The sequence below is a fragment of the Cetorhinus maximus genome, chromosome 11 (assembly GCF_964194155.1).
Source record: "Cetorhinus maximus chromosome 11, sCetMax3.hap1.1, whole genome shotgun sequence".
Taxonomy (NCBI): Eukaryota; Metazoa; Chordata; class Chondrichthyes; order Lamniformes; family Cetorhinidae; genus Cetorhinus; species Cetorhinus maximus.
Genome location: NC_135889.1, coordinates 23,793,554 through 23,820,952, shown reverse-complemented (window position 1 = coordinate 23,820,952; position 27,399 = coordinate 23,793,554). Strand labels below are relative to the sequence as shown.

At 42.4% G+C, this 27,399-nt stretch overlaps 1 protein-coding gene across 9 annotated transcripts in view; it reads right to left on the bottom strand.

The window, feature by feature from the left end:
* pcnt (pericentrin) overlaps positions 1-27,399 on the bottom strand; it is a 344,329-nt gene that overhangs the window by 161,415 nt on the left and 155,515 nt on the right. For all 9 annotated transcript variants that reach the window (XM_078551646.1, XM_078551643.1, XM_078551644.1 and 6 more), the window contains 2 exons: positions 25,049-25,195; positions 2,089-2,219 (listed from right to left, as the gene is read on the bottom strand). In XM_078551646.1, the coding sequence (XP_078407772.1) occupies positions 2,089-2,219; positions 25,049-25,195 (278 nt within the window). The remainder of the gene's footprint in view (positions 1-2,088; positions 2,220-25,048; positions 25,196-27,399) is intronic.

Genomic DNA, 27,399 nt, shown 5'->3' with positions numbered 1-27,399 from the left:
TTTAACATTTTTTAAACTGGAGACAATAAAATCCTTGCTCATTAGTTTTTTGAAATAAAAAGCAGTCTGGTGGCAGAGAGCGAATGCTGCATGGATTTGTATATGAAGATGAACCAGCCACAAACTCGCTCTCCACACTTGCCTGCAAGACATATATCATCGCTTTGCTGCATGAAACAAGAACGAAATGGCCAAGGTTAGACTCCAAATCTATGCTGACTTGGCTGATTTCAGTTATATCAGCAGCTGGATGAATACTACTATATTTGGTAGGTTATCAAGGGGGTGAAAAAAAAATACCAGAGTTTCGTAAAGAATGCATGCTTGGACGTTTGGCAAAAATATAACTGCACATGGCCTGCCCTCTACAATGGAAAAGTGTGCCACACTTGCTATCTGAACTCCTGTGTGAAAATAGTCCAGCTGTATAGAAATATAGGTCACAAAATAAATCATCAGTTTTGAACTCTAGCCAATGCACATCAAAATAATCCTCCACTATTTTATTAAATATACATTTGCTTTCTGAATAAGAAAGAGGCTGTATTTATTGCGCATAAGTAAAGGCTGCATTTATTGGGCATCCTGACTTGCTCTGAAAAGGCAATGCTGGGTCATCTGAGGCAAATGTTCTCAAAACAAGTGACTTGCTAAGCAACTCAAAAGAACACTAAGTTAAACAAAGGGACCTCCTTGCAGTCCCATGTAGTCAGATCTGGTAAGAGTAGTTGGTTCTAATCCCTGAAGCACAAGAACAAACAAATTAAATTTATAACATGGAAGCTTTGTTGATCATATTTCCCTACCTAACTGTCCAAAAATCACCAGACTTTTACAATCATTTTCACAACCTACTGTGGTGGGGTTTGAATTCAAGGCCATTGGGTTGCTTCTCCAGGCCATTATCATCTCTAGGTTGCTGAACATCAGAAAAGCGTGGTAACATTTGCAGTTTCACTCAATCCAACTACAAAGTAATTACCTGCTTAGTAGCACAGAACTTGAAAATTGCTGAAAAGACAGACTTTCTGCCAAAGCTTTTTGTTTTGCACTCATCAGGGCATAAGCAAGAATGCCATATTTCAAACAATCACAAAAATTAATACTATAGAAAAAATACTATAGGTGACTCTCATTGGCCAAGGAGAAAGCAACACAAAACTCTAGGCTCCTCAAGTTCCAAGGTAATTTAAAAAAGGCTTGAACATATTCCTTCTGTTTGCAGAGAACAGGTCCCTGCGTATGATGTTGCTTCTAACAGGCGTAAATGAGCCAGATTATGAGCTCGACTGATCATCTTAAATTGGTTGTTAGTGTAACTATTAGTGCACTCAGTATTGGTCAGCATGTGCTGACCAATCACGGAATCACATTTAACAGTACACGTTTGCTCTGGGTTTTGCAAGCACGGCCTGTTGAGAATGGTCTGTACTCTGCCTATAACGAACAACCATAGGATCATGCTCTTTGACTTGATCAGCCAATCATCAGTGATTAGGACAATACAAAGGCTGCCCAATGAGTGTCAGATGAAAGGTTTTGGCAACATGCCTCTATTTTCACCAAATTATTTGCTTCATCTTTTATGATCATAGGTCTTTGATCATGCTTTTGTGATTAACAGACAAAAAGATCCTATTGTATGAACGTCAGAAGTAAGAATTTCTGGCATTCATATTTTGCTATCTGAAAATATCTCAACTCCTAGGACCAATAATAAATATATTCATGGCACTTAAACAGCCAAAAAACAACTTGATCAATGGAAGGGAGGGAAAGGAGAATGCGGTAGTGGCAATGTCAAATCACAGGTTGCAGCACTGTTTCAAGAAATACATTGTTCGTAGTGCTGATGATGCTTAAAGTAGAGGAATAGTACCAATTGTAAATCAACACGATTGGAGTATTTCTTTCAGAAGTTGTCAGCAGCTCATCTGTAAGCAGCTGACAAATTTAGGAGGTAGCATTCAAGCACACCTATCTGCTAAAAATTTGAAGTTCTAGTTTGAAGTGAATGCAAGTTGCTGATCTCCACCTCACCAACACCACCATGTCCCCCATCCTAACCCGGCCTTCCAATTCACTAACCGTTCAGCTGTCAGTTGTTCAAGATCTGAGCGCAGCATGGCAAGCAGATTGCCTCCTTCTTCATTTTCTCGGTCTCGACGCTGCAGTAGCATCTCCAGTTCAGAATTCTTGTCCTGTATCTCTTTCTGCAGCTGGGGAAAAGGCAACAGAGAAGCCAAAGACAAGAAACCAGTCATTGCCAGAATTCATTAACTTTAACACAATATGAGCAGCAGCAAAAATTATAAAAAGTTGAATGGTGCTGGAGGAGAACACGACCATTCAATTCCAGAAATACTCTTTGAATCCATCCCATAACATCGCAAAGAATGCCTCCTCTACTGGTGTTCTAAATGAATCAGTGTGGCAAACTGAATTCAGTTATCGATTTACAGCATAATTTTCATTTTTGAGAACCTTTGAATTTTTTCTACATTCTTCAGCTGATGTGCCCATCTGACATAGCCATTTGACACAGCAGGCAACTTAGCTGTGCGTGGAGATTATCTAAAATGCAACGGTCCCAAGACTCATAGGTTTGTTTATATCACAACAGATCAGGTTCTTCAAGCACAAAGATTGAACTTCATTGACAAGAATTATAAATCTTGATTTATTTTTAAAAGCCTTTTCCACGTTTTGCTGACACCATCATTTACAGCACAGTCCTTCATGTAATCAGTTTCAATCAGAGCCAAAGGACTCATCGAACTACTTGTTAAAAACACTGTTGTCATGGCAGAAATCATGTGTTCCTGTAAACTAACACACAGCTGTGTCTTGGTATTGCAAAACTGTCGGTGCTATATCAAAATTCTTCCTTTCTTCTGTTTACCCTGAATCACCACAAACAATTTGGACAATTTTTAAAGGTTAAACTAAAAATACACACCAAGCATTCTCCATTAACAGATCTGACCAGGTTCACTGTGGAGAACAAGGTGCTTTGTCACTACCAATAGCTAACAAAACTATTTCACCTCTGGAAAACAGAACACCAAAATCAGAGATTTTAAGTGCATGCTGCTGTGAAGAAAGATTAGCAGCCAAATGTTTTGTTACTATTGAAGAAAAGCAGCAGCAGCAGATCTTGGAAGAACAGAATTTTGGAGCAGACAAAGAAGTACAAAGACCACCTGTACAGCTAAATCAGGTTAAAGGTAGGTTAATTGAGATTTTCTACTACAAGGCAACAGAGGTGAAAAGTACACGGGAAATATCACTCTGATGTTGTCATAAAATACTGAAATTCAATTCCGTTCTAGTGTCTTTTAATGGGCCTCGACAAAACAGCAACATAAAAACATTTACAAACCAACCTGCCCAAACATGTTTTCACAGGCAATAAATAGAACCGGAAGCACAACACTTGTAATTGAATACTACATATTTTTTTATTCGCTTACGGGATGTGAGCATCACTGGCTAAGCCAGCATTTATTGCCCGTCCCTAACTGCCCTTGAGGCGGTGGTGGCGAGCTGCCTTCTTGAAATGCTGCAGTCCCTGTGGTGCAGGTACACCTGCAGCGCTGTTAGGGATGGAGCTCCAGGATTTTGACTCAGCGACAGTGAAGCAACGGAAATACATTTCCAAGTCAGGATGGTGAGTGGCTTGGAGGAGAACTACGAGATGGTGGTGTTCCCACCCATCTGCTGCCCTTGTCCTTCTAGATGGTAGTGGTTGTGGGTTAAGAAAGTGCTGCCTAAGGAGCATTGGCAATTAGTGCATCTTCCAGACGGTACACACTGTATCAGTGGAGGAGGGAGTGAATGTCTGTTGAAGAGGTGCCAATCAAGCAGGCTGCTTTGTCCTGGATGGTGTCAAGCTTCTTCATTGTTGTTAGGGCTGCACTCATCCAGGCAAGTGGAGAGTATTCCATCACACTCCTGACTTGTGCCTTGAAAATAGTGGACAGGCTTTGGGGAGTCAGGAGGTGAGTTACTCCCTGCAAGATTCCTAGCCTCTGACCTGCTCTTGTAGCCACAGTATTATATGACAAGTCCAGTTCAGTTTCTGGTCAATGGTAACCCCCAGGAGGTTGATAGCGGGGCATTCCAATGGTAATGCCATTGAATACCATGGGGAGACGGTTAGATTCTCTCTTCTTGGAGATGGTCACTGTCTGGCACATGTCGTACGAATGTTACTTTCCACTTGTCAGCCCAAGCCTGGATATTGCCCAGGTCTTGCTGCATTTGGACATGGACTGCTTCAGTATCGGAGGAGTCGCGAATGGTGCTAATCACTGTGCAATCAGTGAACATCCCCACTTCTGACCTTATGGAAGGTCACTGATGAAGCAGCTGAAGATGGTTGGACACTACCCTGAGGAACTCTTACAGTGATGCCCTGGAACTGAGATGATTGACCTCCAACAACCACAACCGTCTTCCTTTGTGCTAGGTATGACTCCAATCAGTGGAGAGTTTGCCCCCCGATTCCCGTTGACTGGTTGTGCTAGGGTTCCTTGATGCCACACCCAGTCAAATGTTGTGTGCATGGCAAGGGCAGTCACTCTCACCTCACCAGTTCAGTTCTTTTGTCCATGTTTGGACCAATGCTGTAATGAGATCAGGAGCTGAGTGACCCTGGCGGAACCCCAAACCAAGTGTAAACAAGCAGGTTATTGTTAAGCAAGTGCCACTTGATAGCACTGTTGATGACCCCTTCCGTTACTTCACTGATGATTGAGAGTAAACTGATGGGGTGGTAATTGACCGGGTTAGATTTGTCCTACTTTGTGTGTATAGAACATAGCTGGACAATTTTCCACATTGCTGGGTAGATGCCAGTGTTGTAGCTGTACTGGAGCAGCTTGGCTAGGGGCCTGGCAAGTTCTGGAGCACAAGTCTTCAGTGCTATTGCCAGAACATTGTCAGGGGCCATAGCCATTGAGGAATTCAGTGCCTTCAGCTGCTTCTTGATATCACATGAAATCGAATTGGCTGGAGATGGGCATCTGTGATGCTGGGACCTCCACAGCAGGCCGGCATTTCTGGCTGAAGATTGTTATGAATGCTTCAGCCTCATCTTTTTCAATGATGTGCTGGGCTCCTCCATCATTGACAATGGGGATATTTGTGGAGCCTCCTCCTCCAGTGAGTTGTTTAATTGTCTGCCACGATTCACAACTGGATGTGGCAGGATTGCGGAGCTTAGGTCTGATCTGTTGGTTGAGGATTCGCTTAGGTCTGTCTATCGCTTGCTGCTTACACTGTTTGACATGCAAGCGGTCCCGTGTTGTAGCATCACCAGGTTGACAGCTCATTTTTAGGTATGCCAGGCATGTCCTCCTGCACTCTTCAATGAACCTGGGTTGATCCCCTGGCTTGGTGGCAATGTGCCAGATCATGAGGTTACAGGTTGTGGTCGAGTACAATTCTGCTGCTGCTGATGGCCCACAGTGTCTCATGGATGTCCAGTTTTGAGTTGCAAGATTTTTTTGAAGTCTATCCCATTTAGCATGGTGGCAGTGCCACACAACATGATGGAGGGTATCCTTAAAGTGAAGATGGAGCTTCATCTCCACAAGGACTGTACAACGGTCACTCCTACCAATACTGTCATGGATAGGTGCACCTGCGGCAGGCAGGTTGGTGCAATGAGGTAAAGTATGTTTTTCTCTCTTGTTGGTTCTCTCACCTATGCCGCAGACCCTGTCTAGCGGCTACATCTTTAGGCACTCAGCCAGCTCGATCTGTGGTGGTGCTAGTGAGCGACTCTTGGTGATGGACATTGAAGTCCCCCACCCAGAGCACACTCTGCACCCCTGCCACCCTCGTTGTTTCCTCTAAGTGGTGTTCAGCATCGTGTTCAACATATTATTGCAATTTAAACCAAAACTTGCTAGGTCAGCTTAGCCGTTGAGCATTCATCATTAACTGAAAGAGCCAAGCTCTTAAAAAAAAAAATTTGTGCAAATACCATACACAAGAACACACTCAGTGTAAATAAAAGCACAGGAACTCGGGGAATTCCTATTTACTTTTGTTAATAAGGAGGCAGATACCCCAAGAGCTCTGCATGGTACAGTGAGTTAGCATCTCTTGCACTAAATAGATTGTTCTGCATTCAAACTTTTAAAAAAAAAATTTAACAAATTCTCAGGAAACAATGCGGTTAAAAAAAATTCAATAATAAATTACAAGATAACTATGCGGTTGTATGAAATACTACTGCAGTCCACAGATTATTTTTGAAGGCAGAGGTAACTTTTGGACTCTACTGTCCACGGTTGCCTTACAGTCAATTGAATCCAGCTCAACATTTAATACCTTTAGGACCAAAAATCAACACACTCGAAATTGCCAACATTCCACCATTCAAGTGTCAGTGAAGATGCTGATCAATTGATGTACAAAGCTGGACCAGATTCATATTAATGAAAACTTTCATAGAACAGAAACTATATTCAGAGAACTAGTCAATTTATCCACACAGGTTGTTGCCTTCCTCTACCCCACTTACATTCTTTTATTTATGTAATGATGCTGGCACAAATAGAGCAGCTGGACAATGGGAACTGGGCTATATTAATGACTTGGATTCAGGGATAGAAGGTACTGTAGCTAGATTTGCAGATGACACCAAAATAGCTGGGAAAGTAAGTTGTAATGAAGAAATAAGAAATTTACAAATGGATATGGACAGGTTAGGCGAATTGGCCAAAATTTGGCAGATGGAGTTTAACATGGATAAATGTGAGGTTATCCATTTTGGTCAAAAGAATAAAAAGGCGACTTATTATTTAAATGGAGAGAACCTTCAGAATGCTTCAGTGCAGAGGGATCTGGGTGTCCTCGTGCATGAATCGCTGAAAGCTAGTATGCAGGTACAGCAGGTAATAAGGAAGGCAAATGGAATTTTGGCATTTATTGCGAAAGGAATAGAGTATAAAAATAGGGAAGTGTTGTTGCAACTGCACAAAGCATTGGTGAAACCGCACCTGGAGTGCTGTGCACAGTTTTGGTCCCCTTACTTGAGGAAGGATGTAGTTGTACTGGAGGCGGTTCAGAGAAGGTTCACTAGATTGATTCCAGAGATGCAGGGCTTGTCTTATGAGGAGAGATTGAGCAGTTCAGGCCTATACTCACTAGAGTTTAGAAGGATGAGAGGAGAACTAATTGAGGTATATAAGATGCTAAAGGGGATAGACAAAGTAGACGTGGAGCAGATGATTCCCCTCTGGGGCATTCTAGAACGAGAGGCCATAGTTTTAGGCTAAGGGGTGGTAGATTTAAATCAGAGATAAGGAGGAATTACTTTTCTCAAAGGGTCATGAATCTGTGGAATTCACTACCTCAGAGTGCATTGGATGCCGGGACGCTGAATAAATTTAAGCAGGAGTTAGACAGGTTTTTAATTAGTAATGGGTTGAAAGGTTATGGGGAGAGGGCAGGAAATTGGAATGGAGGCCGAAATGAGATCAGCCATGATTGTAATGAATGGTGGGGCAGGCTCAAGGGGCTGAATTGCCTACTCATGCTCCTAGTTCTTATGTTATGTTATGTACAATATGATGCATGTATAATGCAAGAATATAATGTTCAGTTAATGTTAAGAGTTGCGAATTTGGCAAACTAGAAGATCACAGGAGTTACGATAGAGTTCACAAAGGCCACAGTGCATTAGAAAACACCAATGAACCAATATAACCTAAGCTAATTTTGCTCTCTGAATGTTATATTACTGCTTAAGGTATAATCTCTCTCTTTTAATGGAGTCCAATGCTGTATACAAATGAATAGTTTAATATTCACTTGTTTTGGAGATGGTGATAGAAGAGGTGAGGGTTACTGTAAAGCATCTCTTTGGGTGAAAATAAGTCATTGAGTACTTGGAAGGGATAGCAAACGGTGGAAGAAGACAGACAGGCGGACCAGTGAGAGACACCTCTACTCCGGCAGCGGGCTAAGCTTGAAAAAAAAATCCAGGAGTGACATTACAGGAAAATGTAAGTTCATTGGTTGGTGAGAAGTTGCTGTTAGGGAATGTGTTTAAATAGCTTAAAACTAGAAAAACGTATCATTCACAAAGAAGTAACTACTTGGATTTCAGTAAGGAACACTAGCAATAGGGAAATACAGTTAAATCAAGTCAAAGTAAAATAAAGTAAACCAAAGTAAGATAAAGTTAGTCTAAGCGTAGTAAAGTTAAGTTGCCAGTAATTTATTCTACTCATTCTACTTGCCCTAAGTGTAATAAATATTTTCAGAGTAACGGGATGGCAGGTCAGCTCGGCCAAGTGGAGTGTACATCCTGCAATATGTGCGAAGTCGTGGACACACCATGTGTCCCAGACAGACACATATGCAGGAAGTGTCAGCAACTGTACAAGCTTGAACTCTGGGTTTCAGAACTTGAGCGGTGGCTGGAGTCACTGTTGCACATTCGCGAGGCAGAGGACTACGTGGATAGCACGTTTAGGAAGGTGGTCACACTGCAGGTCAGAAGTGTACAGCCTGTGAGGGGACGGGTGATCGCCAGACAGTCCAACAGAACCAGGCAGGTAATGCAGGAGTCCCCTGAGTCTATCCTGCTTGCTAATCGATTTTTCATTTTGGATGCTGAAGGCGATGGTTCCTCAGGGGAGTGCAGCCAGATACAAGCCTGTGGCATCATGGGCAGGGGGAGGAAGAAGAATGGAAGGGCAATAGTGATAGGGGATTCCATAGACAGGGGATCAGACGGGCGTTTCTGCGGCCGTAGACGTGACGCCAGGATGGTGTGTCGCCTCCCTGGTGCCAGGGTCAAGGATGTCATGGAACGGCTACAGGGCATCCTTTGGGGGGAGGGGGATCAGCCAGAAGTCGTGGTCCACATTGATATCAACGACATAGGTGGGAAGAGGGATGGGGTCCTGAGAACAGATTTCAGAGAGTTGGGAAGGAAATTAAAAAGCATTGCCTCAAGAGTAGTAATCTCAGGATTACTTCCTGTGCCACGGGCTACTGAGCATAGGAATATGAGGATTGATCGATTAAATGCCTGAGAATTGGTGTAGGAGGGAAGGCATCAGATTTCTGAGGCACTGGGGCCAGTTCTGGGGCAGGTGGGGGACTGTACAAGTTGGACGAGTTACATCTTAACAGGACTGGGACTAATGTACTCGCAGGGAGATTTGCTCGTGCTGTTGGAGTGGGTTTAAACTAGCTTGTCAGGGAGGGCTGGGAACCTGAGGGGTGGGCCAAATTGGAGGAAAGTAAAGTTGGTAACAGGAAGTTTAAAGTGAGACTAGCAGGCAAGAGAAATAAAACTGAGCATTGAGTATGCTTCAAATGTGAAATGATGTCAAAAAGACAAAAAGGGCACACTACCTGAATGCGTGCAGCATTCACAATAAGGTAGATGATCTAAAAGCACGAATAGAGGTCAATGGCTATGATATAATTGCCATTACAGAAATATGGCTGCATGGTGACCAAGTCTGGGAACTCAAGGATATTCAACTTTTAGGAGGGACAGACAAGAAGGGAAAGGAGGTGGAGTTGCGCTGATAATAAGGGATGGGATCAATGCGTTAGTAAGAGAGGATCTCAGGTTGGAAGAACAAAGTGTGGAATCTGTTTGGGTGGAGCTAAGAAACAGCAAAGGGCAGCAGGCATTGGTTGGATAAAAGCAAAATACTGCAGATGCTGGAAATCTGAAAGAAAAACTCAGCAGGTCTAACAACATCTGGAGAGAAAAGAAAACAGAGTTAACGTTTCAAGTCCGTATGACTCTTCTTCAGAGCTCTGAAAAAGAGTCATATGGACTCAAAACGTTAACTCTCTTTTCTTTTTCTCTCCACAGATGCTGTTAGACATTGGTTAGAGTTGTTTATAGACCACCAAACAGTAATGGTAATGTGGGGCATGGCATTAATCAAGAGATGAGAGAAGCATGTAGCATAGGCAATACAGTAATCATGGATGACTTCAATCTACACAAAGACTGAGTAAACCAATTGAGCACTAATGCTGTGGAAGACGAGTTTCTGAAGTGTGTTAGGGATGGTTTTCTAAAGCAGTACGTTGAGGAGCCGACTGAAGGACAGGCTATCTTAGATCTACTATTATGTAATGAAAAAGGGCTAATTAATAATGTTGTTGCAAAAGAACCTTTAGGGATGAGTGACCACAATATGACAGAATTTTACATTATGGTTTGAAAGTGAGGTAGTTCACTCTGAAGCAAGGGCATTAAAGTTAAATTAAGGAAAATATGAAGGCATGAGGTGGAATGGGAAATACATTAAAAGATATGACTGTATAGAGGCAATGGATAGTCTTCAAAGAACTATTACAAAGCTTACAACATCTATACATTCCTTCAAGGTGCAAAAACCTAAAAACGTCAGTTAGCCATGGCTGACAAAGTAAGTTAAGGATTGTATAAGGTTAAAAGAAAAGGCTTATAAAGTTGCCAGAAATAGTAGTAAACCTAACCTTTGGGTGGTTTTTAGAATACAGCAAAGGCAGACCAAGAAACTGGTAAAGGGAGAATAGAATATGAATGCAATCCAGCAAGAAACATAAAAATGGACTGCAAAAGCATCTATAGAACGTAAATAGGAAGCATTTGGCTAAGACAAATATGGGTCCATTACAGGCAGAGTCAGGAGAATTCATAATGGGGAATAGAGAAATGGCAGAGAAGCTAAATGATGATACTTTGTGTCAGTTTTCACTGAGGAAGATACAGGAAATCTCCCAGATTTAGAGATCCAAGGGTCTAGGGGAAATGAGGAGTTGAAGGAAATTAGTGTAAGTAAGAAGGTTGCATTGGAGAAACTAATGTCCCCGGGACCTGATATTCTGCATCCCAGAGTGTTGAAAGAGGTTGCTATAGAGATAGTGGATGCAATAGTAATCATCTTCCAAAATTCCATAGATTCTGAAATGGTTCTTGAAGATTGGAAGGTAGCAAATGTCACCCCACTATTTAAGAGAGGGAGAGAGGAAACAGGGAACTGTAAGCCTGTTAGCCTTACATCAGTAGTAGGGAAAATGCTAGAATCTATTATAAAGGATGTGATGAAAGGATATTTGGATAATCATGATTTGATTGGGCATAGTCAGCATGGATTTGCGAATCGGAAATCATGTTTGACGAACTTGGGAGTTTTTGAGGATGTTACCAACAAAATTGATAAAGGAGAGTCAATGGATGTAGTATACTTGGATTTTCAGAAGGTTTTTGAAAAAGTCCCCCACATGAGGTTGTTTAGCAAAATCATAGAACATGGGATAAGAGGCAACATACTGGCATGGGTTAAGGATTGGTTAACAGGCAGAAAACAGAGAGTAGGAATAAATGGATCATTCTTGTGTTAGCATTCTTGTGTTGTGGAGGATCAGTCGGGAATGTTTGTTTTGAGGAAGATGTAGAGTGACTACATGAGGATTTGGACAGACTTAGTGAGTGGGCAAGAACATGATAGATGGAATATAATGTGGAAAAATGTGAGGTTATCCACTTTAGAAGAAGGAACAGATGTGTAGAGTATTTCCTAAATGGTAAGAGATTAGAAAGTGTAGATGTACAAAGGGGCTTGGATGTCCTTGTCCATAAGTCAATGAAGGCTAACATGCAGGTGCAGCAAGCTATTAGTAAGGCTAATGCAATGTTAAGCCTTTATCGCAAGAGGATTTGAGCACAGGAGCAGTCAAGTCTTGCTTCAACTGTATAGAAGCTTGGTTAGACCGCACCTGGAGTAGTGTGTGCAGTTTTGGTCCCCTACCTCAGAAAGGATATTATTGACACAGAAGGAGTACAACGGAGGTTCACCAGACTTGTTCCGGGAATGGCAGGGCTGTCTTATGAAGAAAGATTGGGGAAACTGGGCCTGTATTCTAGAGTTTTGAAGAATGAGGGGTGATCCCATTGAAACCTACAAAATACTTAAAGGAATGGACAGGGTAGATGCACGTAAGATATTTCCCCTGTTTGTGGGGTCTAGAACCAGGGGACACACTTTCAAACTAAGGGGGAAACCACTTAGGGCCAAGATGAGGAGAAATTTCTTTACTCAGAGGGTTGTGAATCTTTGGAATTCTCTGCCTCAGAGGGCTGTGGAAGCTCAGTCATTGAGTATGTTTAAGGTAGAGACTGGTAGATTTCTGATTAACAATAATGTAGAAGGTTATGGGGATAGTGTGGGTAAAAGGCATTGGAGTGTTCGATCAGCCATGATCGTACTGAATGGTGGAGCAGACTCGACGGGCTGAATGGCCTTTTCCTGTTCCTATGTTCTGATTATTGAAAATCAGGAAAGGTTGGGTGGATATAAAGATTAGAGAGAACAAACTCAAATAAGAATTAAGAGTGAAATGATAGATATCCCAGCGAGGTAACGTGTAGGCAGACTTTAAGGCATAAAGAGTCAAAACGCATGTAGGGAGTCAAGTGAGGAACCTTTATAAAACACAATATTCTCCTGCTGAGGCCTAACAAGGCCTTGGAGAGCATGCAGAAGAGATTCACCAGAATGGCTGCGATAAAGGGCCTTCTCATATGTGAAGAGACAGAAGAAACTGGTTGTCCTCCTTAGAGCAGAATAGGTTAAATGCAGATTTGACAGGGGTGTTTGACAGAGTTAATAAGAAACAATTTCCAGTAGCAGAAGTATCAGTAACCAGTGAATATAGATTTAAAAGTGACTGACAAAACAACCAAAAGAAACAGTTTAAAAAAAAATGCACACCAAGATGTTGCAATGCGGAATACACCTCTTGAAAAAGAAAGGATGGAGAAAGCAGATTCAATAGTAACATTCAAAAAGAGAACTAAGGAAAAATTTGCAGGGAATGGATTTCATCCATGTGCATCATGAAGTTGCCTGAAAGCTTCCCTTTTTTATATCAATAACACACTGCAGGATCTACTTTTGGTTGAACACAGCCTATTTTCAGTAAAACAAATCTCCGAAAAATACCACACCCTTGAAGCATCATTCAGGGCACAGGTGCATTTGTTGAATTTCCACAGTTTCCATTCTGCATCACATGCCTCATTGGGTGGTTTCAGAAACACTTCTCTGAAATTTATCAACCTGCAGAAACATGGCTTTTATGTCGAATGATCTACACTCCCACAAGTGTTGCCAGAAGAGCTAAAAGGATTTTCAGGGTTATTTTTCCTGCTAAGGGAGAGCCCACTCTAACATCTTAATTGCCTAATCCTTCTGCAAAATCACAAGCAACCAGCCTTGCTTTAGCCTTACAAGTATCATCTGCAAGGACTTTTTCAGTACAAATCATCTATGTGACAAGGTTCCTACTGTAGGCAGTTGGCTTTTGGATGTGAAGTCTTGTCCTGTATGTCACAATCACTCATTTTACCACCATCCAACCCATAATCTATTGTATTCTGTCCCTCAGCACAAGGGTATGTGAAGTACAGATGCCTTACCACCTTCTATCATCAGCTCAGATTCTGAGGTTTAAACATGAGGAACAAACTTTAACAGTTTCATTGCCATACTGCAAATCCGCTATTACCTTACCAAGGCCTTTCCATTTCCCATGTTCCATACTTTTGTGATACAACAAATCTCCCAAGTTAAAGCCTGCCTCAAATGGTCTTTTATGATGCCATATGGAGCTCCCAGAATTTTTTTTGAGACTTCAGCCTTGATGAAAGCCCTTCTTCCTGCGAGTAAAACATTTAAATGTGTGGAAAAAGTGGAACTAATTGTGGTACCTTCTAGAGCAGGAGAATTATCGCCCAGCACAGAGGGTAATTTGGGATTTCTCCCATAGGCCAATAGATAATTGGTTAATCCAATCGCTCCCTCTTTTCTATTTTCTTAGTCACCCTATGTTGGTTTCTAAAATTATCCCAATGTTCTGACTTATCACTAATCTTTGCAAGATTGTATGCCTTTGCTGTTAATTTGATAGCATCCTTAACCTCCTTAATTAGCCATGGATGATGCCTCCTTCAAGTCTTTTTTCAATGGAATGTATCTTTGTTGAGAGTCATGATATATCTCTTTAAATGTCTATCACTGCTTCTTTACTATCTTACCTGTTAACCTATTTTTCCATTCCACTTTTATCAACTCTGCCTTCATAAGCTTATTGCCTTTTTTAAATTTAAGAATCTAGTTCCAGACCCACATTTCTCATCCTCAAACTGAATGTGAAATTCTATGATGTTATGATCACTCTTACCTAGAGGATCCTTTACTTTGAGGTCATTAATTAGTCATGTCTCATTATCCATTGCCAGGTCCAAAGTAGGTGGTTTCCTAGTTAGTTCCATAACGTATTGTTCTCAGAAACTGTCCTGAATACACTCTATGAACACATCCTCCAGGGTACTTTTACCAATTTGACTGGTCCAATCTATGTGAAGATTAAAATCTCCCATGATAATTGCAGTACATTTCTTACAAGTCCCATTATTTCTTGATTCATACTCTGTTCTGCAGTGTAGCTGTCAATAGCCAAAAAACCAATCCCACTAATGACTTCCCTTTGCTATTTATCTTCAAACAAACTGATTCCACATTTTGATCTGTTGATTCAAAATCATTTCTCACTACTGTGCTGATCTCATCCTTTATTAAAAGAGCTTCCTTTGCCTTTCTTCCCGTCTTTCCAAAACATCAAAAACCCTTGCAAGTTCAGGTCCCAGCCGTGGTCACTTTGCAACCATGTCTCTGTAATGGCTACCATGTCATACTAATTTATTTCCATTTGTGCTTTCAATTCGTCCACCTTGTTACAAATGCTATGCATTCAGATAAAGAGCCTTTAATTCTATCTTTTTACCATCTTTTTACAGGAAGAAAGGCAAAGGAAGCTCTTTTAATAAAGGATGAGATCAGTATAGTAGTGGGAAATGATCTTCCCCAGTCCGGAGGACATGTCCTTAACTCTAGACTACATAACCTTCAGGGCTCAAGCTTTCGGCTGCAGAGATCCATACCTTTCCCCTTAACTATACTGCCCTCTTCTAGAACTACATCCTTTTTGCTTCCCCCTACTTGAATGGCCCCTTCACTACATTGCCATGGTCAGTACGCTCATCCTCCCTGCTTTCTGCCACACAACCTGCAAGGGCATTGAACCTGTTGGATAATTGACTGAGGCTCTTCCAATGCTACTGTTGCAAACAAATAGTTCGTGTAATCTTCAGTCACGGAAGATTGAAGTTGTAGGGTAAGGTAATTAAAATGCTGGGCTATAGAGATCGCCAGAAGACTTCAAGAAATGGCAGTTCAAAAGGTGATCCTTAATAAAGGCAGGACAGAAGAGATGAACCAAGAAAAGAGCAGGTGGGCTTCCTTAGCTAAAGAACTAGAGACATGATGGCTGCAAGAAGATTTTTTTAATTCATTCACGGGATGTGGGCTTCGCAGGCTGGGCCAACATTTATTGCTCATCCTCAGTTGCAGTGAGAAGCTGGTGGTGAGCTGCCTTCTTGAAGCACTGCAGTCCATGTGGTGTAGGTACACCTACAGTGCTGTTGGGAAGAGAGTTTCAGGGTTGTGAGCCAGTGACAGAGAAGGAACAGCAATATATTTCCGAGTCAGGATGGTGAGTGACTTGGAGGGAAGCTTCCAGGTGGTGGCATTGCCACCTATCTGCAGCCCTTGTCCTTCTAGATGGTAGTGGCCATAGGTTTAGAAGGTGCTGTCTAAGGAGCCTTGGTGAATTCCTGCAGTGCATCTTGTAGATGGTACACACTACTGCCACTGTGCATCAGTGTTGGAGGGAGTGAATGTTTGAGGATGCGGTGCCAATCAACTGGGCTTGGTCCTGTACAGTGTCAAGCTTTGAGTGTTGTGGGTGGTGCATTCATCCAGGCAAGTGGGGAGTATTCCATCACACTCCTAACTTGTGCCTTGTAAATGGTGGACAGGCTTTGGGGAGTCAGGAGGTGAGTTACACGTCGCACGATTCCGAGCCTCTGACCTGCTCTTGTAGCCGCAGTATTTATATGGCTAGTCCAGTTCAGTTGATGGTCAACAGTAACCCCAGCATGTTGACAGTGAGGGATTCAGTGATGGTAATGCCATTGAATGTCAAGGCCAGTGATTAAATTCTCTCTTGTTGGAGATGGTCATTGCCTGGCACTTATGTGGCGTGAGTGTTACTTGCCAATTGTCAGCCCAAGCTTGGATATTGTTCAGGGCTTGCTGCATTTGGACATGGAATGCTTCAGTATATGAGTCGTCATGAATGGTCCTGAACACTGTGCAATCATCAGCGAGCATTCCCAGTTCTGACCTTATGATGCTAAGAAGGTCATTGATGAAGCAGCTGAAGATGGTTGGGCCGAGGATACTACCCTGAGCAACTCCTGCAGTGATGTCCAAGAGCTGAGATGACTCATCTCCAACAACCACAACCATTATCCTTTACGCTAGGTATGATTCCAACCAGCGGAGGGTTTTTCCCAACTCCCATTGACTCCAGTTATGCTGGGACTCCTCAATGCCACATTCAGTCAAATACGGCCTTGATGTCAAGGGCAGTCACTCTCACCTTACCTCGGGAGTTCAGCTTTTTGGCCATGTTTGAACCAAGGCTGTAATGAGGTCAGGAGCTGAGTGGCCCTGGCAGAACCCAAACTAGGCGTCAGTGAGCAGGTTATTGCTAAGCAAGTGCCACACAATAGCACTGTTGATGATGACCCCTTCCATTACTTTACCAGTGATCGACAATACACTTGGGGCAATAATTGACCGTGATGGATTTGTCCTCCTTTCTGTATACAGGACATACATGGGCAATTTTCCACATAGCTGGGTAGATGCCAGTGTTGTAGCTGTATTGGAACAGCTTGGCTAGGGGCACGGCAAGTTCCAGAGCACAAGTCTTCAGTACTATTGCTAGAATATTGTCAGGCCCCAAAGCTCTTGCACTATCATTCTTCCAGTGCATTCCAGAGAGATGTCTTTGTTTTGGGAGTTAGAACTAAATTAGTTTAAAAGCATTCAGTGGGCCCTGAAAGGTTGCAAAATCTATTTACTTCATTAGAACAAAGAAGAAATTGTACACAAGGGATAATTAAACTAAAGGCTAGTTTGAGGACCACCCAGAGCAGGCAATGTCATCATGGGAGATGGGTGGAGCTTAAGGAAATTCTCTGGTTTCACTTTATCTGGGTGCTTCACAGAATCTCAGTGCAGAAGAGGTCCTTCGGCCCATCGAGTCTGCACCGACACGTGAGAAACACTTGACCTGCCTACGTAATCCCATTTACCAGCACTTGGCTCATAGCCTTGAATGTTATGACGTGCCAAGTGCTCATCCAGGTACTTTTTAAAGGATGTGAGGCAACCCGCCTCCACCACCCTCCCAGGCAGCGCATTCCAGACCGTCACCACCCTCTGGGTAAAAAAGTTTTTCCTCACATCCCCCCTAAACCTCCTGCCCCTCACCTTGAACATATGTCCCCTTGTGACTGACCCTTCAACTAAGGGGAACAGCTGCTCCCTATCCACCCTGTCCATGCCCCTCATAATCTTGTACACCTCAATCAGGTCGCCTCTCAGTCTTCTCTGCTCCAACGAAAACAACCCAAGTCTATCCAACCTCCCTTCATAACTTAAATGTTTCATCCCAGGCAACATCCTGCTGAATCTCCTCTGCACCCTTCCAGTACAATCCTATAATGTGGTGGCCAGAACGACACAGTACTCCTGCTGTGGCCTCACCAAGGTTCTATACAACTCCAACATGACCCCCCTACTTTTGTAATCTATGCCTCGATTGATAAAGGCAAGTGTCCCATATGCCTTTTTCACCACAACAAAAATAAAAATACCTGGAAAAATTCAGCAGGTCAGGAAGCATCTGCGGAGAGGAACACAGTTAATGTTTCGAGTCTGTGTGACTCTTCAACAGAACTAAGTAAAAATAGAAAGGAGGTGAAATATAAGTTGGTTTAGGGGGGGGGGGGGTGGGACAAGTAGAGCTGGATAGAGGGCCAGTGATAGGCGGAGATAACCAAAAGATGTCATGGACAAAAGGACAAAGAGGTGTTGAAGGTGGTGATATTATCTAAGGGATGTGCTAATTAAGGATAGAAAGCAAGACAAGCAAGGTACAGATAGAAACAAAAAACTACTGCGGATGCTGGAAATCCAAAACAAAAACAGAATTACCTGGAAAAACTCAGCAGGTCTGGCAGCATCGGCGGAGAAGAAAAGAGTTGACGTTTCGAGTCCTCATGACCCTTCAGCAGAATTAAGTAAAGTTAGGAGAGGGGTGAAATATAAGCTGGTTTAAGGTGGGGGGCGGTTGTAGGGACAAGCAAACAGTGATAGGAGCAGATAATCAAAAGATGTCACAGACAAAGGAACAAAGACGTGTTAAAGGTGGTGATATTATCTAAGAGAATGTGCTAATTAAGAATGGATGGCAGGACACTCAAGGTACGCTCTAGTGGGGTTGGGGTGGAAAGACTGACAGGGCATTACAGATTTAAAAATAATGGAAATAGGTGGGAAAAGAAAAATCTATATAAATTATTGGAAAAAACAAAAGGGAGGGGGAAGAAACGGAAAGGGGGTGGGGATGGAAGAGGGAGTTCAAGATCTAAAGTTGTTGAATTCAATATTCAGTCCGGAAGGCTGTAAAGTGCCTAGTCGGAAGATGAGGTGCTGTTCCTCCAGTTTGCGTTGGGCTTCACTGGAACAATGCAGCAAGCCAAGGACAGACATGTGGGCAAGAGAGCAGGGTGGAGTGTTAAAATTGCAAGCGACAGGGAGGTTTGGGTCTTTCTTGCGGACAGACCGCAGGTGTTCTGCAAAGCGGTCGCCCAGTTTGCGTTTGGTCTCTCCAATGTAGAGGAGACCGCATTGGGAGCAACGAATGCAGTAGACTAAGTTAGGGGAAATGCAAGTGAAATGCTGCTTCACTTGAAAGGAGTGTTTGGGCCCTTGGACGGTGAGGAGAGGGGAAGTAAAGGGGCAGGTGTTGCACCTTCTGCGGTTGCATGGGAAGGTGCCGTGGGAGGGGGTTGAGGTGTAGGGGGTGATGGAGCAGTGGACCAGGGTGTCCCGGAGGGAACGATCCCTGCGGAATGCTGCCAGGGGGGTGAAGTGAAGACGTGTTTGGTAGTGGTATCATGCTGGAGTTGGCGGAAAATGATCTTTTGAATGCGGAGGCTGGTGGGGTGATAAGTGAGGACCCTATGATGGTTCTGGGAGGGAGAGGAAGGTGTGAGGGCAGATGCGCAGGAGATGGGCTGGACACAGTTGAGGGCCCTGTCAACCACCATGGGTGGAAAACCTCGGTTAAGGAAGAAGGAACTGTTTTTGAAAGTGGCATCATCAGAACAGATGCGACGGAGGTGAAGGAACTGAGAGAATGGGATGGAGTCCTTACAGGAAGCGGGGTGTGAGGAGCTGTAGTCGAGGTGGCTGTGGGTGCCTTTTTCACCACCTCACTAACATGCCCCTTCGCCTTCAGAGATCTATGGACACACGCGCCAAGAGCCCTTTGTTCGTCAGAACTTCCTAGTGTCATGCCATTCATTGAATACTTCCTTGTCAAATTACTCCTTCCAAAGTGTATCACCTCACACTTTTCAGGGTTAAGTTCCATCTGCCACTTATCTGCCCATTTGAACATCCTGTCTATATCCTCCTGTAGCCCAAGACACTCAACCTCACTGTTAACCACCTGGCCAATCTCTGTGTCATTTGCAAATTTACTAATCCTACCCCCCACATAGTCATCTATGTCGTTTCTATAAATGACAAATAATAGGGGACCCAGCACAGATCCCTGTGGTACACCACTGGACACTGGCTTCCAGTCACTAAAGCAGCTTTCTGTCATCACCTTCTGTCTCCTACAGCTAAGCCAATTTTGAATCCACCTTATCAAATTACCCTATATCCCATATGCATTTGCCTTCTTTATAAGTCTCCCATGTGGGACCTTGTCAAAGGCTTTGCTGAAATCCATATAAACTACATCAACTGCACTACCCTCATCTACACACCTGGTCACCTCTTCAAAAATTTGTTAGGCATGACCTCCCTCTTGCAAAGCCATGCTGACTATCCCTGATCAAATCTTACCTCTCCAAGTGGAGGTAGGTTCTCTCCTTCAGAATTTTCTCCAATAGTTTCCCTACCACTGACATGAGACTCACTGGCCTGTAGTTCCCTGGCTTCTCTCCACAACCCTTCTTAAATAGTGGAACCACATTAGCTGTTCTCCAGTCCTCTGGCACCTCCCCCGTGGCCAGAGAAGAATTAAAAATTTGGGCCAGAGCCCCTGCAGTCTCCTCCCTTGCCTCCCTCAGCAGTCTGGGACACAAATCATCCGGGCCTGGAGATTTGTCCACTTTTTAGCCTGCCAACACCTCCAATACCTTGTCACTCCCTATATCAATTTGCTTCAGAACCTCACAGTCTCTGTCCCCAAGTTCCATACCTTCATCCTCATTCTCTTGGGTGAAGACGGATGTGAAGTATTCAGTCCAGTTTGTTTACTGAGTGTTAGTTACAGTTTGGACTTCGTGATTTACAGCTTACAGAGAAGATAGCTAAAGTAAATGACAGTTAGATAGGCCTGTACTGTAAGCAGAGTAAAAACCTAACGTCATCATTCACTATGTGGAAAGCAGGTGAGGCATAACCTCAATTTTAATTTTTTTAAGGGAACACAAGCTGGAAGATTGCCTAGTTTGAAACTAGTGGAAGAATCTACAGTGGTCCTCCAGAGTCTTGTGCCAAAGAAAGCAACCAGCGGATTAGCTTCGAAGCATTGAAAAAGTAACCAGAACAAGGGGCTGAGGCATCCACAATCAAGAGGTGGTAAATGAAAATTTTACCTTTGAGGATAGCTGGAGCAAAGAATTTTCAAGTGGACTGTGGCATGCTTATGGGTGATCCCCACAGAAGTAAATAAAGTTTAAGATTGATGTGTCTAAAAGAAAATTCTTGGGGGAAGTAAGAAGTAAACCTGAGTGCATATCATACATAGTTATAAACCATATTGTTAAGTTAATAATGCTCCTTTTGTTTAATTCTTTTGCATACATTGAAGATTGTTTTGTTTAAAAAAACCATGAAAACTTGTGGTGTAATTCTACTGGTTAAAACAAGGTATTCGGATTTCTTTTTAAATGTTAATGGACCTAACCAGGTCGTTACACTATCTTCTGGATCACCATGACTGTCTCTCTTACAGTCAGGCCCTCCTGTCCCTGACCACAGATCAAATCTGAAGTACCTAACCTAAGGTGTGTGACTGACTCCTGGAACAAACTGGTAATGTTCGTCCTCCCTGATGCATCACACTGTCCAAACTTTGGACTCCAGCCCATCAACTCCGAGCCAAAGTATCCTGAGGTGCAGACACTTCCAGCAGATGTGGTTGCATGGATCACACAAGTGTCCAACAGCTCCTACTTGCAGTCTGGCTGATCTGCTAAGATTTTATGCTGCATTTCATCAATCACCCCTAATTCTTTTCAGTCAACTGCTGTGAGGACTGTCAGCTGAGATATTCAAGACCATAATGTTCACGTTTTCACATGTCCCTAAACTCACCATCAGCAAATTCCCCTCCGTTATCAGTCAGAAGCTTAGCTGGTGCCCCAAGTCCAGTCCCTATCCATTTCTCCATGACTTTGTCTATAATAACCCTTTTGTCCTTGACGTGTATAATAGTAGAAAGACCAAATCTGGTTGCCATGCCTATAAAGTGTAGAATGAAAATATGTCTATGTCCCATGCCTTAGGATCCATGGCAACCACCTCTTTAAAGTCACTTGCCAGTGGAAGGCTTGCAATAGGATATAGTGGCATCCTCTGGACTTTTTAAAAAAAAACAGATTTCACACTTTGTAGTAGTCTCTTCTATGAACCTCATATACTCTTGACCAACCATCTTTTAGAAGGATTTTTCAGATGCATCTTTTAGAAGGATTTTTAATCTTTGACAAGAAGGGTGAGTAAATTGGCTGTGTAACTTGAAGGCAATTTGCTCTATTTCTTTAATTCTTATCACCTGCTGCTCCTAACCTCTCTCTAACACTCTAATTAGCAATGTCAAGTACTGTTAGGTGGATGCAATAATGCCTATTGAGTAAACAGCAGGTCCACTGTCTTTCCAAGACAACTGCCTTATTATGCTCCTTGTCCAGTTTCATTTGTGCCTTTTTCATGGAAGGTTGACCCAAAAGCAAGGGTAACGCACTACAAACTACATCAGTACTGACAGAATGGCTTAGTCCAGCTATTTTGCATGAAATCACCACTCTTTTTAGTGACCTCAATGTGTCGTTATCACCAAACCTAAAAAGAGTAGAATGTTCATACTCCTTGACCTTTCTTCGATCTCTATTACTATCTGAATCCAGGCAATGGTTTAACCAATTTCTTCCACATACTTTTGAGGTGCAAGTACTATCTAACACACCACAGTTGAATGAGTCCATGAATGAGCTCATCATCGGACTAAAGCTCCTTGTGACCAGGACAATTCCTTCTGATTAATCATCTTCTTCTTCAGCTTCAGAATTCTCTGTGTCATGTGTCACTTTGAAGATCCTGTTTTTCCACTTTGGGTAGTCCATCACATAATGATATATTGAGTTACAGCTCAAGCACCTGGTAACTGTTCCCCTGGCATTCCTAGGGTTCACACGCCTATTATTTCTGTTGTAATTGTGTCTTCTGCTGTCATATCCAGATCAATTAAAGGTGCTTTCAGCCTCATTCTTCCTGTCTGTAACTCTTTGTTATATTGATGCTTGCGTCCAGTATCTGGGCACTCTAGAAATGCAGCAATCGTTGATCTTCTATTGTTTGTGACACCATGGAATGTTCCATTTGTTCCACCAAGGCTGCCAGAAATGACCGCTTCCCCAGGAATTTTTTTTTAAGGCAGCACAGGCCTGATCCAATAGGGAGCCTGACCACATGTAACACCCCAGCACTATTAAAGTCCATGACATTTTCCTCCATGTAATGGCCCTCTGTCTTTCTAAATCTATCAAAGTCTGACCATGCCTCACAGGAATCCAATAAATCATGCTTCTTGTAAATTTTATCCATGAACCTTAATAGAAGATCCAAACGTTCATCAGTATCCAACTGATGGGCATCAAGCTCATAAAATACTCTGATTCTGATTTTACTTTCGTTAGGAAGCAACAATGTCAAGGCCATGTCTTGAGCCTCCCCGAACTGGTTACGTGTGTCCACTTCATTCTTACAGTGTGAAATCACACTTCTGAAATGTGTAGTTTTGGTCTCCTTCGGGAAGGATACAATTGCCTTGGAGGGGAATGCAGGTTCAAAAGATTGATTCCTGGAATGAGAGACTTCTCTTATGAGGAGATTGAATAGAATGGGCCTGTCCTCTTGTGCTTAGAAGAATGCAAGTTTCTCGCACTGAAACATATCAAGTTCTTAAAGGGCTTGACAGAGCAGATGCGGAGCAGCCGCTTCCTCTGGCTGCGGAGTCTAACTTGAAATTATAGTCTTGGGATAAGGGGTCAGCCATTTAGGACTGGGGTGAGGACAAATTCCTTCATTCAGAGGGTTGTGAATCTTTGGAATTCTCTACCCCAAAGGACTATGGGTGATTAGTCTTCGAGTATATTCAAAACTGAGGTCAATGGATTTTTGGACACAATGGGAATCTAGGGATAGGGCAGAGAAGTGGAGTTGATGTAAAAGTTCAGCTGCGACTCACTGGACAGCAGAGCAGGCTTGAGGTGCTGTTAGGTCTACTCCTATTTCTTACATTATTTCTCACCATTACAATTTCTGTCATGTAATCATCTCCTGTCCTCCATCTAATTACACTTCATTCTTTTTCACTCTCCACCTTTCACTGCCTTCATTTTTGCTTCAGCTGTGGCCAGCTCAAGTCCCACTCCAGATACTTGAGTATATAATCTATGCTGACACACAATAGGTGGCACGTTTGAGAGGAGATGTTAAACTGAAGCCTCACCTGTCGTCTCAGGTCGACATAAAAGATCTCACAACACTATATCAAAGAGAAGGGGAGATCTTCCGATGTCCTCAGAGTTAGTTATGGCACAGGAGGAGACCACTTGAGTCCATGCTAGCTCTCTGCAGAGCAATCCAATCAGTTCCACTCCTCCATTTGATCCCTGTAGCCCTGCAAGTTTATTTCTTTCAAGTGCCCATCCAAGTTCCGCTCATGGTTAGCAAGTTCCAGGTCATTTTCACTTGTGAGTAAAAAAGCTCTTCCTCACATGCCCCCTGCATCTCTTGCCCAAAATCTTAAAACTGTGTCCCCTAGTCCTTCTATCACCAGCTAATGGGAAGAGTTTTTCCCTGTCTACCTTATCTAAGCCTGTCATAATCTTGTACACCTCTATCAAATCTCCCCTCAATCTCTTTTGCTGCAAGGAGAACAAACCCAGCTTTCCAAAATAACCTTGCAACTAAACCCCTCCCATCCCTGGAACCATTCTGGCAAATCTCCTCTGCACCCTCTCATGGACCATCACATTTTTCCTCAAGTGTGGTGACCAGAACTGAATGCAAAACTCTAGTTGGGGCCTAACTAGAGCTTTATAAAAGGCCAATAAGTGTTTCTCAACCAACATCACAAGGACAAATTATTTGGTCATTATATCATTGTTTGTTAAGAGCTTGTTGTGTCAAATTGGCTGCCTGCTTCCGACATACTACACTTCAAAAAAACCTTAACTAGCAGTAAAGCGCTTTAGGATGTCCTGACGTTGTGAAAGGCACTGCATTAAATCCAAGGCTTTCTTTCTCATAATCTGTTTATCTTGTAACATCTCCCTTTTCTGTCAAAAGGTCATCAACCTGAAATGTTAATTCTATCGTTCCAAATACAACTTAAGCTACTGTTTGAAGTTATTTCACTTTTTACACCAAGACTATCTTCTGGATCATTTATCCAATTAGCATAAAGGCAATTAACAGGACATGTTTCACAAGATATTTGAGTAGAATGATATAAGGAACCAACGTTCAAGCATATTGCGCAAAATAAATTTCTAAGACCTCACCTGTTTGGTTAGCTCTGCGTGCTGCTGGAGCTTTGCACACAATAGTTCCTTTTCTTCTTGGTGCAGTTGTTTTGTTTTATCTTGCTTCTGGCTAACAGTATCTTTTAGTTCCTGCAGTGCATTGTTCTTCTCAACTTCAAACTCATCCTACACAAAGCATCATTCAAGGAAACATACGATTATTTCACAACCATAAGAAGGCAAGTCTTCAAAATAATGCAACAGAACATGTAGACTAATGGTCAAATCAAGGCTTTTGCTGCACACACAAATAAAAATGAAATATTGCAAGTATTGGCCTCATAACCATTTCATTATTTCAGAAACTCGCCCAGTTTCACAAAATATTGAAATAGATATGGAATAAGGTCTCCTGGTAGGATCAACATCGCCTTTGTACAAGAAGAATTTTCTACAAACTGCCTGGATAAACCCAGATTACAAAAGGAATCACAACTACTCATCAAGCAACCCCCCGGCAAACCCCCCCACCCCATGACTCTCCCTTCCCCCTCGCCCCCACCACCACCCCGACTTCACATGTCTATTGAGCTTTAATGAAAATCACTACCAGACATACAACGTAACTTTGTGTTCTTGCAAACTCCACAGGCTACAAGGATTCAGTCTGAATTAAACAATCTGACAGGGGAAGCAGGATCATTCAGCAACGTTATAGCAACATTTAAACTACATCTCCAAACACTAAAACCTTAACAGGATTGGGTCACATCATAAAATCAACAACACGCAAACCACAGCAAAGGGGAGTCACTTCCATAACTTACCCCATTGGTAACTTGGGCAAATCCTAGTGGTGTGTGAATGAAAAAAAATGATACAATCAACAATGCTACTAAAAATACTGAAGTAGACCTCGACATTCCTAAAATTTATAGCACAGGAGGCCACCATTCAGACCATCATGCCTGTTCTAGCTCTTCAGCGAGAACCACCTCGTCCAACTCAACCTCCCTATCATTTCCTCATATCCTTCTATATTTGTCTTTTTTAAGTACTCAACCAACTCTTACAATTTCAATTGCCACTTTGGCAAAGTATTCTGAAAATATCCTTCACAAATTAATTCTAATTATCCCCTTCATTCCTCCCATAATACATGTCAGTTTTATTCATGTGTCAGTGAAAATCATCTTTCACCACTTACCCACTCAAAATATCTAATTTTTTAAAAAATGTCCACACAATTGCCTTTGTTTCAGTTAACTTAAGAAAACTGTACCAAGCCTATCTTCATTAGAATCCCTCTCATTCCGGCTATCATTCCAGTGAATCTTCACTGCACCCACTCCATGGAATGAATGATATTATTAGTATAGGGTGTCCCGTTTTTTGATTTTATTCACTGGTACTGTTACCTTGAAAGATTTATCTCTGTACCCGAGTTCTCCCCGTTCCTCCACACTGCTAAAATAATTACTTATTATGGAATACTTATTTCAGGGCCTTCTTAAAATGTACTACTTCATATTTTTCTGCATCTGCCACACTGCTGCAGTCTTTTGCATTCTTTCTCAGTTTGCCACGTCTTCTAATTTGGAACCATTAATAAACTTTGATAACATTCCCCTTGTATATAATGCTTAAATATATGGCAAACATGATTGTTCGGGCACATCATTGCATCATTCTGAAAATCTTCCCATTAACTTTACTTTTTCAATTCATAAATCACAAACGCCTCCATTTAGCTTTTCTCTTTTTGTCCTGCTGTACGTGAATAGCATCCCCTTTATACTAAGTTCCTTAATATTGACAAACTTATCTATCCCTCTATCAAATATTTTACATGGGCTGGTACCAGCAAAAGTTACCAGTGCTATTAGCACAACTACAACAAAAACGAAATACTGTGTGGATGTTGGAAATCTGAAATAAAACCAGAAAATGCTCCGGTCAGCCAGCATGTGTGGACAGTATTTCCAGCATTTTCTGCTTTAATTTATTGTTTTATAAAAAAGCTGCCAGGTTGTTTTAAGAACCCAACTAGTTAGAAAAGATGCCTGTAGCTGCTACCCAGTATGGCTGATAATTGTCTCCAGGCTCACACTGATTTCTCAGTGCCCTGAGTTAGATGATATGGGCAATAAATAGTACCATAGCAGTGCCAGCCACATCCAAAAAAAATTCATACGTACAATATCCCTTTTGATTTTTAAGCACAAGCATTCTAATCCTGGCAATACATTTTCTACTGGAGTAAGTAATATCCTTCCATTTAAATCTCCTTACAGAAGTTGAAACAGCGGCCAGTCAAATATAATTCAGTTATAAAACTAAACAGGCTACCCTACAGGCTTACAGTTGTGCATTCTCAAATGTAGGCTGCA